We start from the raw sequence: 18,380 nt of genomic DNA, 5'->3' as shown, positions 1-18,380 counted from the left end.
ATTCTGGAACAGCAATGTACTAGCATTCTCTTTGAAGGCTGTACACGCCCTTCAGATATTAAACTGAACTATAATGCAAAACAAATGTTGACAAATAAGGGGACACACATTACAATAGTGATTACATTAAGAGGAAATTGCAATTAACTGTCATCAGAACGAGGTTTAATATAACTGGCACATGACATTTGTTGATTTGTGGTAGCAGTACATTACAATACACAATAAACTATAAATTACAAGAGTAAAAAGTAAACTAGTGCAAAAACAGAGCACAAAACTGATTATAATGGGCAAGGTGTAAAGAAAGGAAGCTCAGACTGGGAGTCTGGTCAGCTCCTTGATGTAAATGTGTTAAAAAAAATTGTGGCAATTTAAAAACAGAAATGCAATCAAATCTTTACAAAAAATATTTTTTGAACTTTGAGCCTTGTTTTCAAAAATGCTTTAGAAGTTTAAACCAGCACAAAATGCTGGAGGAACTCAGCAGCTATGGAAAGAAGTAAATAGTCAACAATTCACGTAGAGACCCTTGATTAGGACTGGGAAGAAAGAGAAGTAATCAGTAGGTGAGGAGGTGATAGATGAAATCAGGGGGAGGGGTGAATTAAAGAGCTGGCAAGTTGATTGAACTTCCCAGTTTTTTACTTCACCCCCTTTTCCATTCCCTATTCCTGTTTCCCTCTATTATCTTCTCCTTACCTGCCCATCACCTCCGTCTGGTACTCCTCCTCCTTCCCTTTCTTCCATGGTCTTCCACCTTCTCCTATTAGATTCCCCCTTCTCCAGCCCCTCATCTCTTTCACCAATCGACTCCCCAGCCCCCCCCTCCCAGTTTCACCAATCACCTAGCCCCTTGTACTTCTCCCCCCTCTCCCCCCACCTTCTTACTCTGGCTTCTCCTCTTTTTCCAGTCCTGATGAAGGGTCTCGGCCTGAAACATTAACTGTTTACAAAAGACACTGCCTGACCTGCCGAGTTCCTCCAGCATTTTGTATGTGTTGCTTTGGATTTCCAGCATCTGCAGATCTTCTCATGTTTTTTTTTAAATTTAGATGCTTCAGTTTCAAAAGGTTTGAAGTCACAAGAACTGATTAAATTGGCTTAAATTCATTGTAAAATGATGGTTTTAATGATCTGAAAGCTGCCAGGGTTTATTGCAGGCAAGCCTCAGGGCACCGCATCGCCATCTGAAAATCTTAGGTGGCAACAAGGAGACACACATCAGTGAGACTGATCAGTTGGTTGAGTGGTGTTGCAACAACCTTGCACTAAATGTCAGCAAAACCAAGGAACTGATTGTGGACTTCAGGGGAAGTTGAGGGAACACATGCCAGTTCTCATCAAGGGATCAGCAGTGGATATGTCAGCAGTTTCAGGTTCCTGGGTGTTAACATCTCTGAAGATCTAGTCTGAGCCCAACATATTGATAAAGTTACAAAGAGGGCATGCCAGCAGCTATACTTCACTAGGAGTTTGGGGAAATCTATTATGTCAAAAACTCCAGCAAATTTCTATAGCTGTTCCATGGAGAGCATTCTAACTGGTTACGTCACCGTCTGGTATGGAGAAGCCACTGCAGAGGATTGGAAAAAGCTGCAGAGGGCTGTAACATCAGCCAGCCCCATTATGGACACTAGCCTCCCCACCAATCAGGACATCTTCGAAAGGTGATGCCTCAAACAGACAGCATCCATCATTAAGGTCCCCCAACACCCAGGCCACGACCTCGCATTACTACCAGACAGAAGGTACAGGAACCTGAAGTCACAGTGTTTCAGGAACAGCTTCTTCCCCTCTGCCATCAAATTTCTGAATGGAACACAAACACGATCTCACTACTCCTCTTTTGCACAAATTTTTAATTTCATAATTCATTATGTCTTGCACTGCATAACCACCACAAAACAGCAAATTTTACAACATGTCAGCAATAATAAAACTGACTCTGATTTTAATCCAGGAATAATTCTGGACGCAAGGTATTGTACTGAGCTGAATAAGTGAGTAAAGAATTCCCCCTCATGCTCCCCTTAAACATTTCATCTTTAACCCTTAACCCACAACCTTTAGTTGTAGTCTCACCCAACTTCAATGGAAAAAGACTGCTTGCATTTACCTTATCTATACCCATCAATTTTTTACACATCTATCAAATCTCCCTCCATTCTCCCACACTCGAGGGACGAAAGGCCCAACCTATTCAACCTTTCCCCATTACTCAGATTCTCACACGCCAGCAACGTGCTTGTAAATGCTCTCTGTAATTTGTATTTTTCAGAGAGTTAGGCACATACCTCCATTATAGGGCTGGATGCAAGAAACTTCTCCTCCACATTAGTTTCACTGGAAGATTCTCCCATGGTTGCAAAATAACGCATCATGCATTTGGCAGACATCGTTTTCCCTGCTCCTGATTCTCCACTGATTACAACTGATTGGTTCTTGTCATCCCTGTTAAAGTCCAAAGTACATTATCAAAGTATGTATACTTTATACAACCTTGAGGCTTGTCTCCTTACAGATAGCCCCAAAGCAAAGAAACACAATAGAACCCATTAAAAACAAAGACCGTCAAACACCCAATGTGCAGAAGAAAAAGACAAATTGTGCAAATGATAAAAACATGCAAAGAATTGAAGTTCATGAAAGTGAGTCCACAGCCTCGTAGCCAGTCATCACTGAGGTCAATTCAGGAGCACAATAGTTGCCAGCCACATCTCCAGTTTAGTGCAGAGATGAGTAAAAATTGTGGAGCAGCGAACTGAATCAGCCCGTCCTTTGCCTCTGGCCCTGACACCCTGACCTTTTCAATCCGGAAAAAATTCTATTGAATAATATCACTGGACAAAGTTTTTGCTTCCTGAATACATTTGCGTGCATCTTATGGATTTTGAGCTGCTGATCACAAAAATCACCATGAAATTTTCCTATAATATACCATTTCTTGTGTTATAATTTACCATTTCTTGTGTTAATGCCTCTATGTGTTATTTCAATTCATAATTCAAATCAGAATAACTGATGCCAAGGTTAAGGAAGGCATTCTGTCGGTTTACCAGTCAAACAGGTCAAAGACAAGCAATTCAAAGAACTTCTAGTGGGACTGGAGAAAATTACATGGAAAGTAAAGGATGTTGTTGAAAATTTTCTTGGCAACTACAGAGCACCAAACTACATGCAGCTGGTTGACAACATGCTTCAAACATACAAAACCATGAAGTGCAAAATATCACTAAAGATTCAATTTCTGTATTCCCATTTAGCTGCCCTCCCTGCAAATCTTGGCGCTGTCAGTGACGAGTATGGTGAAAGGTTTCACCGGGACACTGCTGTCATGGAGAACTATCAGGGCAACTGGAATCCATCAATGCTGGCTGATTATTGTTGGACACTTGAGTGAGAAGCCTCAGACATGGAGTACAAACAAATATCAACAAAATATTTTTAGCTTAGTTGAACAATTGCAAATAGTCAACAATGTTATGCAATTAAACACATTATATTTAATAAATTTAATTTGTTTCTCCAAATTATTACGTGATACAAGTAGCCTGAAATTTTATTTGTGTACAGCTTCAAGTGGTCCATCATAAACAAAAATTCTGAGGAAGCAACACTTCAAAAAAAGTAATTGTTATCCAGTACATTCTGTTGAATAGAGATAGATAATTCATTTCCTATTCCACACTATGGACTTGCTGGCCATTACAGAAAACCTAGTTCACCGACTCCATTTACTATAGGGCCCATCAGAGAAGGCAAGGCCTCTCAAAAGCTACAAATATGAACAAATCAACAAGGTTTATCCCCACAATCAGCAGCCACTTAATGGCAGCGTAGCAGTTAGTGTGACTATTACACATTGAGGCAGAGATCAGAGTTCCATTACCGTGTCCTCTATTAGCAAGTTTACCCCTTGTCTGCATGTAGGTTTCCTCCCACAACCCAGTGATGTACCAGTTAGTAGGTTAGTTGGTCATTGATCAGCCTGGGGGTAAAGCAGTGGATTGCCGGGCAGTGCAGGTGCAGCTCAGAAGGCCAGAAGGGCCTGCCCCACACTATCTCGAAAATAAATAAACCCGTCCTTTCAGGGCAGCAAAGGGCAGTTCAGGATAAGATCTGATCAAGTGAAATATATGCAATACCGCTCAGCTTGGCAATTAGAACCTAGAATTGTACAACATAGACCCATGATGAAGTACCAAACTAATCGAGTTACTGACACCTCATCCCTCCTGTCTGCTCATGGTCTATACCCCTTCCTTCCCTGCATATTCACTCTAAATACACTGATCACACCTGTCTCCACCACCCCTGGCAGTGTGGTCCAGGCTCCCACCACTCTCTAAACTAATTTGACAGCTGGGGGGGGGCGGGGGGGGAGGTAACTGGAGTGATAGGGCGGAGGTGACACAGTTGGTGTACAACTAGATGCAGTGTGTAGTGAGACTGAAGGACAAGCAGATGACGAGGCAAAATTGCATCAATGGGATGAGTTAAAGTGCAACAGTGAGACAAAAATCAAAAAGGATGATGAATACAGGACTGAAGGTGTTCTATTTGAATGCACGTAGTATACAGAATAAGGTAGATGATCTTGTAGCCCAGTCAGACATTGGCAGGTATGATGTTACGGGCATCTCAGTTGTGGCTGAAAGAAAATCATAGTTGGGAGCTTAATATCCAAGGATACACATGGTAACAGATAGAAAAAGCATAGCAAAAGCGCAATGTCACAATAGTCATGGTGGATTTCAATATGCAGGTAGATTGGGAAATTCAGGTTGGTGCCAGATCTCAAGAAACGGAATTTGTAGAAAGCCTACAAGATGGCTTTTTAAAGCAGCTTATCTTTGAGCCCACTAAGGGAATGACAATTCTGGATTGGGTGTTGTGTACTGACCCAGATTTGATTAGGGAGCTTAAGGTAAAGGAACCTTTTAGGAGACAATGATCATAATAATGATGGAATTCACCATTAGTTTGAGAAGGAGAAGCTAACGCCAGATGCATCAGTATTACAGTGGAGTAGAGGGAAGTACAGAAGCACGCGACGGGAGTTGGCCAAAATTGAATGGAAAGGAATACTAGCTGATTTGATGGCAGAACACCAATGGCTAGTGTTTTGGGAGGAAATTCAGAAGGCACAGGAAAGATACAATCCAAAGATTAAGTATTCTAAAAGGAGGTTGACACAACTGCGGCTGACAAGTCAATGACAGCATAAAAGCAACAAAGAGGGCATCTGATAGAGAAAATATTAATGATGAGGATTGGGAAGCTTTTAAAAACCAGAAGGCAACTATAAAAAGCCATAGAGAGAGAAGATGAACTATGAAGTTAAGCTAGCCCATAATATCAAACAGGATACCAAATGTTTTTCCCAGATATAGAATAAAAGACAGAGGAGAGTGAATATCGAACTACTGGAAAAATGACGTTGTAGAGACAGTAAAGTGGGACAAAAAAATGGCGGATGAACTTAATAAGTATTTTACATTAGTCTTCACTGTGGAGAACACTAGCAGTGTGCCAGAAATGCAAGAGTGTCAGGGGGCAGAAGTGAGTGTCTTTGCTTTTAGTAAGGAGAAGGTGCTTGGGAAGCTGAAATGTCTGAAGGTAGAGAAGCCATCTAGACCAGATGGACTACAACCCAGGGTTCTGAAAGGGGTAGCTGAAGAGATTGTGGATGCATTAGTAATGATCGTTCAGGAATCACTAGATTCTGGAATGGTTCTGGAATGGTTCTGGAAGACTGGAAAATAGCAGATGTCACCACACTCTTCAAGAAGGGAGGGAGGCAGAAGAAAGAAAATTATAGGCTAATTAGCCTGACTTCAGAAGTTGTAAAGATGTTTGAGTTGATTATTAACAATGAGGTTTTGTGATGCTTGGGAGGCACGTGACAAAATAGGTCGTAGACAGCACAGTTTCCTTACGGAGAGATCTTGCCTGACAAATCTGTGAGGAAATAACAAGCAGGATAGACAAAGGAGAGTTAATGGATGTTGTTTGTTTGGATATTCAGAAGGCCTTTGACAAGGTGCCACATACGAGGCAGCTTAACATCATAAGAACCAATGGTATTAGAGGAAAAATACTAGCATGAATAGAAAACTTGGCTGACTGGCAGAAGGCAAAGTGTGGGAATAAAGACGGCCTTTTCAGGTTGGCTGCTGGTGACTAGTGGTGTGCTGCAGGGGTTGGTATTGGGACCACTTCTTTTCACATTACATGTCAGTGATTTAGATGAAGGAATGATGGCTTTGTTGCAAAGTTTGTGGACAATACGAAAATAATGGGAGGGGCAGGTAGTGTTGAGGAAGCAGAGTGTCTGATGAACTTGGGTTGTGGCAAGAAGTGGCAGATGGAATATAGTGTTGAGAAGTGTATGGTCATTCATTTTGGTACAAGGAATAAAGGCATGGACTACATTTTTTTTTAAATTGAGAGAAAATTCAAAAAATCAGAGGTGCAAAGGAACTTGGAAGTCCTCATGCAGGATTCCCCAAGGGTTAACTTGTGGGTTTAGCCAGTGCTAAGGAAGACAAATGCAATGTTAGCGTTTACTTTGAGAGGACTAAATATAAAAGCAAGGATATAATGCTGAGGCTTTATAAGGCATTAGTCAGACTGCACTCGGAATATTATGAGCAGTTTGGGCCCTTATCCAAGAGAGGATGTGCTGGCATTTGACAGAGTCAAGAGTAGGTCCACGACTATGATCCCAAGAAAGAAAGGGTTAACGTATGAGGAGTGTTTGACGGCTCTAGGCCAGTACTTGCTGGAGTTTAGAAAAATAAGGTGGGGTGGGGGTGGGAGGAGAAAATCTTATTGAAACCTATTGAATATTGAAAGACATAGATACAGTGGACATGGAGAGGATGTTTCCAAGAGTAGGAGAGTCTAGGACCAGAGGGCACAGCCTCACAATAGAGGGATGCACATTTAGAACGGAGGTGAGGAGGAATTTATTTAGCCAATGGGCAGTGAATCTGGAATTCATTACCACAGTCCAAGTCATTGGGTATATTTAAAGTAGGTTCTTAATTAGTAAGGGCGTCAAAGGTTACAGAGAGAATGGCAAGAGTATGCAGTTGACATGATTAAATGGCGGAGCAGACTTGTTGGGCCAAATAGCTTAATTCTACTCCTATATCTTATGGTCTAGCCTCCAATACCCCAGAGATGCCAAGCATAGTCTAACCAAGCTCCAAGAGCAGATGCCCTTTAAACCAGGCAGCCTTCCTGGTGAACCTCTCCAAAGCCTCTGCACCCTTCCTATAACAAGATCATGAGAATCACATTCAATATTCCAGATACAGTCTAACCAGAGTTTTATAGTTCAAACAGATGCTTTCTGTTCCCTATTTGCCTTACAGGACTCGTGTTGTGGGAAGTAGCCATTTCACCCATCAGAACAATGCTGGTTTCCAATAAAGAAACCCCACTGGTCCCACTTCTGCTTATTCTCTCACTTATACGTCAACTCTCCTCTGATTCACTTGCTGCTTACCAGCACCAAGCGGCCATTTACACCAGCCAATTACCAACACATCTTTAGCGCACACAAAATGCTGGAAGAACTCAGCAGGTCCGGCAGCATCTATGAACAGCAGAGATTCTCAACCTGCGGTCCACTGCTCCCTTGCTCATGGTGTTGGTATATTAAAAAAATGGTTGGGAACCCTTGATGTAGAGGGATAACGTCCCAAAGATGTTTCAGGACAAGACATTTCAACATGTCTTTAGGACATGGAGGGAAACAAAGCAGCAAAGTGAAACCCATGTGGTCACAAAGAGGATGTGCAAACTCCACTCAGAAAGCACCCACAATCAGGATCAACTCCAGATAATTGGGGCTATGAGGTAGCAATTCTACCAGGGGAAATTCAGAGTGCCCAATCATTTTGGGATGTGACAGGTAGCCCGAGCAGCCAGGGTGAACTCACAGTGTCACAAAGAGCATGTGCAAACTCCACAAGGACAGAACCCACAGCCAGTGAACCCAGCTCACTACAGTATGGGTGCAGCATCATTGTGCCTTCCCTTGGGTCATAGTCTCCATGGTAACCAGTGCTTTACCATTCAATTGGACATTTTACAATATCTAGATTTACATCTAGCCACATTAGAGACTTTTTAAATATTAGCTTTATTTGTACATCGAAATATTGAAGGAAATGTGCCCTCTGCATCAAAGACTCGGCCAGGATTGTGCTGGGGAAGCCCGTGAGTGGCACCACGCTTCTGGCACTAAATACATGCCTACAATTCACTAACCCTAACCCATACATTTTTGGAATGTGGGAGGAAACCAGAGCATCATGAGGAAGCCCACATAGGCATGAGGAGAAGGGAACAAAATCCTTTGACAGACTAAACACAAGACATTCTGCAGACGCTGGAAATCTAGAGTAACTGAACCAAAATGCTGGAGGAGCTCAGCATTTATGGAGAGGACTAATGAGTTAACATTTCAGTGGGTGTGTTGGTTGCTCCTTACAGACAGCGGTGGGAATCGAACCCCAGTGATTGCTGTAAAGTGACTGCACTAACCACTACTACCATGCCATACGCTTACCTGGCCATCTGCCTGTATGCTTCCTCGGCAACTGCAAAGATATGGGGATCCATCTCTCCCACATCTTGCCCACTGTAAGCGTAAATAACATCATCACCATAAAGAGGGAGCTCGTCATACGGGTTGATAGCTACCAGAACAATACCTTTGAAAGGAAAATAGTCAAAATTTAATTCAAAGTCTACATAAATTTTTTATCAAAGTACATACAAGTCGCCATATACAACCTTGAAATTCATTTTCTTGTGGGCATACTCAGTAAATCCATAATAGAATAATAACCATAACAGAATCAGTGAAAGATTTCACCAACTTGGGTGTTCAACCAGAGAGTAAAAGACAACAAACTGCACAAATACAATAATAATAATAATAAATAAGCAATAAATATCGAGGACATGAGATGAAGAGTCGATAGGTTATGGGAACATTTCAATGATGGGACAAGTGAAGTTGAGTGAAGTTACCCCCTTTGGTTCAAAAGCCTGATAGCTGAAGAATAGTAACTATAACTGAACCTGATGGCGTGGGTCCTGAGGCTCCTTTACCTTCTTCCTGATGCCGGCAGCAAGAGAGCATGGACTAGATGGTGGTGGTCCCTGATAATGGATGTCACTTTTCTGCAACAACGTTTCGTGTAGATGTACTCAATGGTAAACCCATTTGAAGACATTCGCAGAGTAATTAATTTTGTGACAATTAATATCTGTTGGCTGACCCCACTGCCACTCACTCAAATCAAAAGCTCTCGCTGCCTCAGTAAAGCAGGCAGCATTGTCAATGACCCCACCCACCATGAATAACCTCTCTTCTCAGTCATTGGAGAGGTCTAGAAGAGGTTCATGAGAATCATTCCTGGAATGAAATGGTTAAAGTCTGAGAAGCATTTAATGGCTCTGAGCCCGTACTCACTGGAGTTTACAAGTAGTGAGTGGTGGAGGTGGGGATCTCATTGAAACCTATTGAATATTGAAAGGTCTGGATAGAGTGGATGTGGGGAAGTTTCCTATTGTGGAGGAACGTAGGACCAGAGGGCACAGCCTCAGAATAGAGAAACATCCATTTAGAACAGAGATCAGGAGGAATTTCTTTAACCTGAGGGGAGTGAATCTGTGGAATTCATTGTCACAGATAGCAGTGGAGGACAAGTCATTGAATATATTTAAAGAGGAGGTTGATAGGCTCTCTATTAGTCATGGTGTCAAAGGTTGCAGGGAGAATGGGGTTGAGAAGGATAATAAATCAGCTGTGATGGAATAGCAGAGCAGACTCAATGGGCTGAATGGCCCGACTCTGTTCTTATGTCTTATGGTTCCACCACCCCTGACAGCACATTCCAGATAACAGTTGAAGAGTTTTTCTTTACACATCTCCTTTCAGATTCCTTCTTCTCATTTTAAACCTATACCCTCTTGATGTTGACATCCCCACCATGGGGAGGAAAAAAAGATTCCACCTTCCTACTCTGCCTATGCCCCTCAATTTTAGAGTAGATGAAAAGGTTGGCACAAAATTGTGCGTTGTAGGACTGTGCTGTGCTGTAGTGTTCTACGTTCTATCCCTCGTCTGTTCCTTAATCCTACCAAATCGATAGTGCATGCAGGAAAAGTAAACTCCTTTTGGTTTACTTACCACAATATGTATAGATGCTGTTACATTCCATAAATCTCACTTTCAAGTTGTGGAGCACTGCAGGTTCGTGCAGGTAGCTGAGTGCTGTCAAGTCATTTTCACCTATTAAAACATCAGGGTTTCGGAGAAATGGCAGCTCCCGAGTCTTCTGGTTTATCGGATACTCCATGTGCTGGAAGACAAAATAAATCTCCAGCGTGAACTTCTATCATCTACATTTCCCTCCCTGTGCATGACCACAGAACAAAATATTTCTGCCAGCCATGGGCAGCTGGATGACCTCTTCAGAAAACTTCTTGCCACTTCTTCTAACACAACATTTCAAGTCTGAAGGGAGGAATACTGGAAGAGCACAACACAGCTTGGTGATGCCGTGTGCAGATCATCACCACTGTGTACCATAGAACATTGTTTTCCATGATCACCACAACAGGGTCCTTTTATCCCACCATCCCCTCACTCAGAAGTCAAACACTAGATGACTTTGCTTCTTGAGATAACCTTAAGCAAGCCATCATTGGGCTGTAACATTTAGCTGCCACATATTCATTGGAATTCATGGTCACAGGTGACAGTGGAGGTCAAGTCACTGGGTACATTTAAAGCACAGATTGACAGGCTCTTGGTTAGTCAGAGCATCAAAGGTCACGGGGAGAAGGGAGGAGAGTGGGGTTGAGAGAGATAATCAATCAGCCAAGATAGAATGGCAGAGCAGACTCAATGGGCTGAATGGCCTAGTTCTGCTACTACGTCTTATAAAACTAGGAGTCCCTAACATAATACACAGCTCTGAACCACAATCCTAGACAATATACTCAATAACTGAAAATCTAACATTACTTTATAAATATCCAATATAAAGTATAGGACAGCCTCAGACTAGACTCACAGGGATTTCTAACCTGGAGTCCACGGATGCCTTGGTTAATGGTAAAGGTCCATGACGTAAAACAGGTTGGGAACCCTTGGACTAGAGGGGCATCCATTTAAACCAAGATGAAGAGGGTAGTGAATCTGTGGAATTCATTGTCACAGCTGTGGAGGATAAGTCAATGGGTATAGTAATGAAGTAAAGAGCTGAGTAGTTGATCGCGAGATGAGGTGAGAGAGGGACAAGGGGATGGGAAATGGTGAAGGAGAGCTGGAGTGGGGGATATTACTGGAAGTTTGAGAAATCGATGTTCATGCCATCAGGTTGGAGGCTACCCAAATGGAATATAAGGTGTTGTTCCTCCAACCCAAGTGTGGCCTCATCACGACAGTGGAAGAGGCCATCGATGGACATAGCAGAATAGGAATGGGAAGTGGAATTAAAATGGGTGGCCATTGGGAGATCCCGCTTGTCCTGGCAGACGGAGTGTAAATGGTCGGTAAAGTGGTTCCCAATCTACGTCGGGTCTCACTGATGTGCAGGAGGCCACACCGGGAGCACCAAACACAGTAAATGACAGTAGACTCATAGGTGAAGTGTCGCCTCACCTGGAAGGATTGTTTAGGGCCCTGGATGGTAGTGAGGGAGGAGATGTTGGGGCAGGTGTAGCACTTGTTCCACTTGCAAGGATCAGTGCCAGGGGGAGATCAGTGGGGATGGACGAATGGACAAGGGAGTCACGTAGGGAGCAGTCTCTGCGGAAAACAGAAAGTGGGGGTGGGTGGGTTGGGAAAGATGCGCTTGGTGGTGGATTCCCGTTGGAGGTGGTGAAAGTTTCAGAAAATTATGTGCCAGACTGGACCCGGAGGCTGGTGGGGTGGTAGGTGAGGACAAGAGGAGCCCTATCCCTGGTAGAGTGGCGGGAGGATGGGGTAAGAGCAGATGTGGCAGAGAGACTTACTTTTTCCAGTGTGTAAATGCAAACTTGGTTCGCTCTTGCTGTCATGGTTAACATTGCATTTTAGATTCAACCCATGGTATTTTAAATTAAAAATCTTAAACTTAGACTATGATCTTTTGCTCCCAATATTTCATATTCATTGCTCCAAGATTATTGTGAGAAACATTAATCTGCAACATTTATTCTGTAACCTTCTAAAAACTGAAGTTGCAAGATATTATGCATTGCTTAAACTTACAGTTCCATCTTCCAGTTTGAGATATAGGATACAATCCCCTTCCTTGTAATCTTTAGTTAGCTCAACAGATTTCCATACATCCTCGGGGTCAGGAATCCACACTTTGGTTGACTGAAACGATAAACAAGCAAATATTATTAAGTTCTACCTTAAACACACCAATATGATTATAAAAAACACAAGCTAAAAATTAATTGGCCATTGGTAACACAAAACCTCACTTTCAAGGACTCTGCAACATGTTGTCAATATTATTTAGTATTTTTGCATTTGCACAGTTTGTCTTTTGCACATTAGTTGCTTGTCCAGTCTGATTGTGTGTAGTTTTGCATTGATTCGTGCTTCTTTGATCTACTATGAATGCCCGCAAGAAAACGAATCTCAGGGTTGTATGTAGTGACGTGTACTTTAATAAACTTACTTTCAACTTTTAAAAGCAGCTATATAGCAGCGTCATACGTTCTGTAAATACTGAAAATCCAGAGTAATACACACAAAATGCCAGAGGAACTCAGTAAAGCAGGCAGCACCCAATGGAGAGGGATAAACAGTCGACATTTTAGGCCAAGACCCATCGACTAGCGAGACCCAGCTGCTGCCTGACCTGCTGAACCTCTCCAGCACTTTGCATGCATTACAGCAGAGTCGTACGCTGCTTCCAGAGTTAACACACGGACTGCAGCAGGGTTAGTTTCAGGGTTCAGACACGCAAGACTGCAGATGCTGGAATCCAGGATGCACAGCACACTGGAGGAATTCAACAAGTCAGGCAGGATCTACAACAGACAGTGGCTTTAAGTCCAGACCCTTCGAGGGATTCAATCCAAACGAAAGTTCAAGCAAAAAAAAAATCATCTGTTATTTCCCTCCATGGATCCTGCCTGACCTGCTGAGTTCCAACAGCTCCATCGGGGCAGCGTGGCAATGCCGCCCCAAAGGAAACCCCTACAGATCCTTTGACTCTGTTGGTGATTGGTGCAAAATTATGCATTTTTCTGTATGGAAATAACTCTGAAAATGTGTCATTCGGATGGTTGATTGTTGGGTTGAGTTGTTCTCTGATCTTTGCAATCCATTTGCAAACATTGACGCTCTTAGTATTGGGACAAAACACTAGCAAATAGATTGCCAAGATCAGAGAACAACTCAACCAAACCATTTCACTAAGCTTTGATGCATATGTGCCAAATAAAGCTAATCTAGTTTAAGGTTTTTTTTAAATCAAACCCGGCCTCGGTGAGGTAAGTGGGTATATGGACTTCATTTTTGGTTTCTCTTTGCTTTTTTTTTGAGGAATAGGGAGCATATTGGTAGGGTTAGTGTTTTGCTCTGGTGTCGGATATGGGAATCCTGGGAATCTTCCAGTCTCCCAGATGGCCACATCTGCACCGGGTGCACCGAGATGCAGCTCCTGAGAGACCGTGTTAGGGATCTGGAGCTACAGCTCAAAGACCGACAGCTTATTAGGGAGAGTGAACAGGAGATAGAGAGGAGCTACTGCAGGAGTTCGATTAGTGGGTGTTGGTCAGGGAAGAGCTCAGATAGTAGAGAACACCCCTGTGGCCATCCCCCCAGTAATCGTTATCTCGTTTTGGATGCTGTTGAGGGGGTGACCTGACAGAGGACGACCACAGTGATCGGGTCTCTGGCACTGAGCCTGGATCCGTGGTGCAGAAGGGAAAGAGGAAGATGAGGAATGCGGTAGTCATAAGGGATTCCATAGTGAGGGGAACAGACAGGAGATTCTGTCAGCCTGATGGAGATACCCGCATGGTGTGTTGCCTCCCAGGTGCCAGGGTACGGGATGTCTCGGATCAGGTGCAGAGTATTCTGAAAGGAGAGGGTGAACAGCCAGAAGTCTTGATACACGTCGGTACATATGACATAGGTAGAAAAAGGGAGGAGGTCTTGAAGAGAGAAATCAGGGAGTTAGGTAGGAAGCTGAAAAGCAGGACCTCCGGGGTAGTAATCTCAGGACTGCTGCCTGTGCCATGTGCTAACAAGCACAAGAATAGCATGATCAGGCATATCAATGCGTGGCTGAGAGACTGGTGTAGGGAGCAGGGCTTCGGGTTCCTGGATCATTGGGGCCTCTTCTGGGGGAGGTACAACCTACACAAAAAGGACAGGTTATACCTGAACCCAAGGGGGTCCAATATCCTAAAAGGCACATTTAATAGAGCTGTTAGGGAGGGTTTAAACTAATTTGGCAAGGGGACAAGAACCAGAGTGATAGGGCTGAGGAACAGGAAAACAGAAATAAATTAGAGATAGCATGCAACAGAGATAATAAAAAGAACAGGCAGGAGATGAGGCTTAATCACAGCCAGTGGCATGAGTTACAGGGTAATAGAGGCGCGGTGCAGTTAAAACAAAAAGCAACAAATACTGGACTGAAAGTGTTACATTTAAATGCATGCAGCATAAGGAATAAAATGGACGATCTTGAAATTCAGCTACAGATTGGCAAGTATGACGTTGTGGCCATCTCTGAAACTTGCCGAAAGGATGGCTGCCATTGGGAGCTGAATGTCCAAGGATATACAGTGTCGGAAAGATAGGTTAGTAGGCAGAGGGAGTAGTGTGGCTCTGTGTATAAGAAATAATATTAAATCATTAGAAAGAGAGGACGTAGGATCGGAAGGTGTAGAGTCTCTATGGGTTGAGTTAAGAAATGGTAAGGGTAAAAAGGACCCTAATGGCAGTTGTATACAGGCCTCCAAAAAGCAGCTGAGATGTGGATTACAAATTATAGCAGGAGATAGAAAAGGCATGTCAGAAAGGCAATATCATGATAATCGTTGGGAATTTCAACATGAAAGTGGATTGGGAAAACCAGGTCAGTACTGGACCTCAAGAGAGAGAGTTTGTAGAATGTCTGAGGGATGGCTTTTTAGAACAGCTTGTTGTTGAGCCCACTAGGGGATCGATTGGCTGTGCTGGATTGGGTGTTGCGCAATGAGCCAGAGGTGATAAGAGAGCTTAAGGTTAAGGAACCCTTAGGGAACAGTGATCACAATATGATCGAGTTCACATTGAAATTTGAGAGGAAAAAATAAAATCCAATGTGTCGGTATTTCAGTGGAATAAAGGAAGTTTCAATGGCATAAGAGGGGAACTGGCCAAAGTTGACTGGAAAGGGACATTTGCAGGAAAGACAGCAGAGCAGCAATGGCTGGAGTTTCTGCGAAAAATGAGGGAAGTGCAAGACAGATATATTCCAAATAAGAATAAATTTTGAAATGGAAGAAGGACACCACTGTGGCTGACAAGTGAAGTCAGAGCCAAAGTAAAAGCAAAAGAGAGGGCATACAAGGAAGCCAAACCTAGTGGGAAGATAGAGGATTGGAGAGCTTTTAAAAACTTGCAAAAGGAAACTAAGAAGGTCATTAGGAAGGAAAAGATGAATTATGAAAGGAAGCTAGCAACTAATATCAAAGAAGATACTAAAAGCTTTTTTAAGTATATAAAGGGTAAAAGAGAGTTGAGGGTAGATATAGGACCAATACAAAATGACCCTGGAGATATTGTAATGAGAGACACGGAGTTGGCAGATCACAGAGGAACTGAATGCGTATTTTGCATCAGACTTCACAGTGGAAGACATCTGCAGTATTCTGGACATTCAAGAGTATCAGGGAACTGAAGTTTGTGCAGTGAAAATTACGACTGAGAAGATACTCAGGAAGCTCAATAGTCTGAGGGTGGATAAATTTCCTGGACACTCAGGTTCTGAAGGAAGTAGCTGGAGAGATTGTGGCGACATTAACGATGATCTTTCAGGATATCGATAGATTCTGGCATTGTACCAGATGACTGGAAAATTGCAAATGTTACTCCGCTATTTAAGAAGGGTGGGAGGCAGCAGAAAGGAAACTATAGACCTGTTAGCCTGACATCAGTGGTTGGGAAGTCGTTGGAATCAATTGCTAGGGATGAGATTACAGAATACCTGGAGGCACATGACAAGATAGACCAAAGCCAGCATGGTTTCCTGAAAGGAAAATCCTACCTGACAAACCTAGTGCAATTCTTTGAGGAAGTTACAAGCAGGGTAGACAAAGGAGATGCAGTAGACGTGGTGCACTTGGATTTTCAGAAGGCCTTTGACAAGGTGCTGCACATGAGGCTGCTTAGCAAGATAAGAGCCCATGGAATTACAGGGAAGTTACTAGCGTAGGTGGAGCATTGGCTGGGCAGCAGAAAACAGAGAGTGGGAATAAAAGGATCCTATTCTGGCTGGGTACCGGTTACCAGTGGAGTTCCACAGGGGCCAGTGTTGGGACCACTGCTTTTTACAATGTATGTCAATGATTTGGACTAATGGATTTGTGGTTAAATTTGCCAATGATACAAAGATAGGTGGTAGAGCAGGTAGTATTGAGGAAACAGAGAGCCTGCAGAGAGACTGAGATAGTTTAGGGGAATGGGCAAAGTAGTGGCAAATGAAATACAATGTTGGAAAGTGTATGGTCATTCACTTTGTGGAAGAAATAAATGGGCAGACTATTATTTAGGTGGGGAGAGAATTCAAAATGCAGAGATGCAAAGGGACTTGGGAGTCCTTGTGCAGGATACCCTAAAGGTTAACCTCCAGGTTGAGTCGGTGGTGAAAAAGGCGAATGCAACGTTGGCATTCATTTCTAGAGGTATAGAATATAAGAGCAGGGATGTGATGTTGAGTGAGTCATAAAGTATCATGTGCAGTTTTGGGCTCCTTATTTTAGAAAGGATATACTGACATTGGAGAGGGTTCAGAGAAGATTCACGAGGATGATTCCAGGAATGAAAGGGTTATCGTATGAGGAACGTCTGGCAGCTCTTGGGCTGTATTCCCTGGAGTTCAGGAGAATGAAGAGGGATCTCATAGAAACATTCCAAGTGTTAAAAGGCCTGAACAGATTAGATATGGCAAAGTTATTTCCCATGCTAGGGGATTCTAGGGACAAGAGGGCACGACTTCAGGATTGGGGGACGTCCATTTAGAACTGAGATGCGGCGAAATTACTTTCATCAGAGGGTGGTAAATCTGTGGAATTTGTCACCATGAGCAGGTGTGGAGGCCAAGTCATTGGGTGTATTTAACGCAGAGGTAGACAGGTTCTTGATCAGCCAGGGCATCAAAGGGTATGGGTGAAGGCAGGGGAGTGAGGATGGCTGGAAGAATTGGATCAGCCCATGATTGAATGGCAGAGCAGACTCGATGGGCTGAATGGCCTACTTCTGCTCCTATATCTTATGGTCTAAACTACATACATGTTACTATACACAAACCCAAGATTCATTTTCTTGCTGACATACATAGCAAATCCAAGAAACACAATAGAATCAATGAAAAACCACACTCAACAGGTTGGATAAACAACCCCAATGCAAAAGAAAACACACTGGAACTACAAGAATAAATAAATAAATAAGCAGGAAGTGAGAACATAAGATGAAAATTCCTTGAAAGTGAGTCCACAGGTTCTGGAAACAGTTCAGTGATGGGGCGAGTGAAGTTATTCCCTCTGGTTCAAGATCCTGATGACTGTTCCCGAATCTGGTGGTGCTCCTGTACCTCCTTCCTGATGGCAGCAGTGAGAAAGGAGCGTGGCCTGGGTGGTGGGGGCCCTGGTGATGAAGCTGCTTTCCTGCAACAGTGCTTCATGTAGATGTGGTCAATGGTGGGAGGACTTTACCCATAATGGTTCTAGATTGCCTCACTAAAGTCCTTTAACATCTGCCGGACGATGCTGATGATGTTCTACGAGCCTGTGGTGGCCAGTGCTATCATGTTTGCTGTTGTGTGCTGGGGCAGCAGGCTGAGGGTAGCAGACACCAACAGAATCAACAAACTCATTCGTAAGGCCGGTGATGTTGTGGGGATGGAACTGGACTCTCTGACGGTGGTGTCTGAAAAGAGGATGCTGTCTAAGTTGCATGCCATCTTGGACAATGTCTCCCAACCACTACATAATGTACTGGGTGGGCACAGGAGTACATTCAGCCAGAGACTCATTCCACCGAGATGCAGCACAGATTGTCATAGGAAGTCATTCCTGTCTGTGGCCATCAAACTTTACAACTCCTCCCTTGGAGGGTCAGACAC

At 43.3% G+C, this 18,380-nt stretch overlaps 1 protein-coding gene across 1 annotated transcript in view; it reads right to left on the bottom strand.

Moving 5' to 3' along the window:
* LOC134337496 (unconventional myosin-Va-like) overlaps positions 1-18,380 on the bottom strand; it is a 175,412-nt gene that overhangs the window by 135,725 nt on the left and 21,307 nt on the right. Inside the window, exons 2-5 of the mRNA XM_063032562.1 lie at positions 12,290-12,400; positions 10,220-10,391; positions 8,588-8,732; positions 2,298-2,454 (exon numbers count right to left, since the gene is read on the bottom strand). Of these exons, the coding sequence (XP_062888632.1) occupies positions 2,298-2,454; positions 8,588-8,732; positions 10,220-10,391; positions 12,290-12,400 (585 nt within the window). The remainder of the gene's footprint in view (positions 1-2,297; positions 2,455-8,587; positions 8,733-10,219; positions 10,392-12,289; positions 12,401-18,380) is intronic.

The sequence above is a fragment of the Mobula hypostoma genome, chromosome 24, assembly GCF_963921235.1.
Source record: "Mobula hypostoma chromosome 24, sMobHyp1.1, whole genome shotgun sequence".
NCBI lineage: Eukaryota > Metazoa > Chordata > Chondrichthyes > Myliobatiformes > Myliobatidae > Mobula > Mobula hypostoma.
Note: the sequence above shows the minus strand (reverse complement) of the source record. Positions and strands in the feature narration are given on the sequence as shown.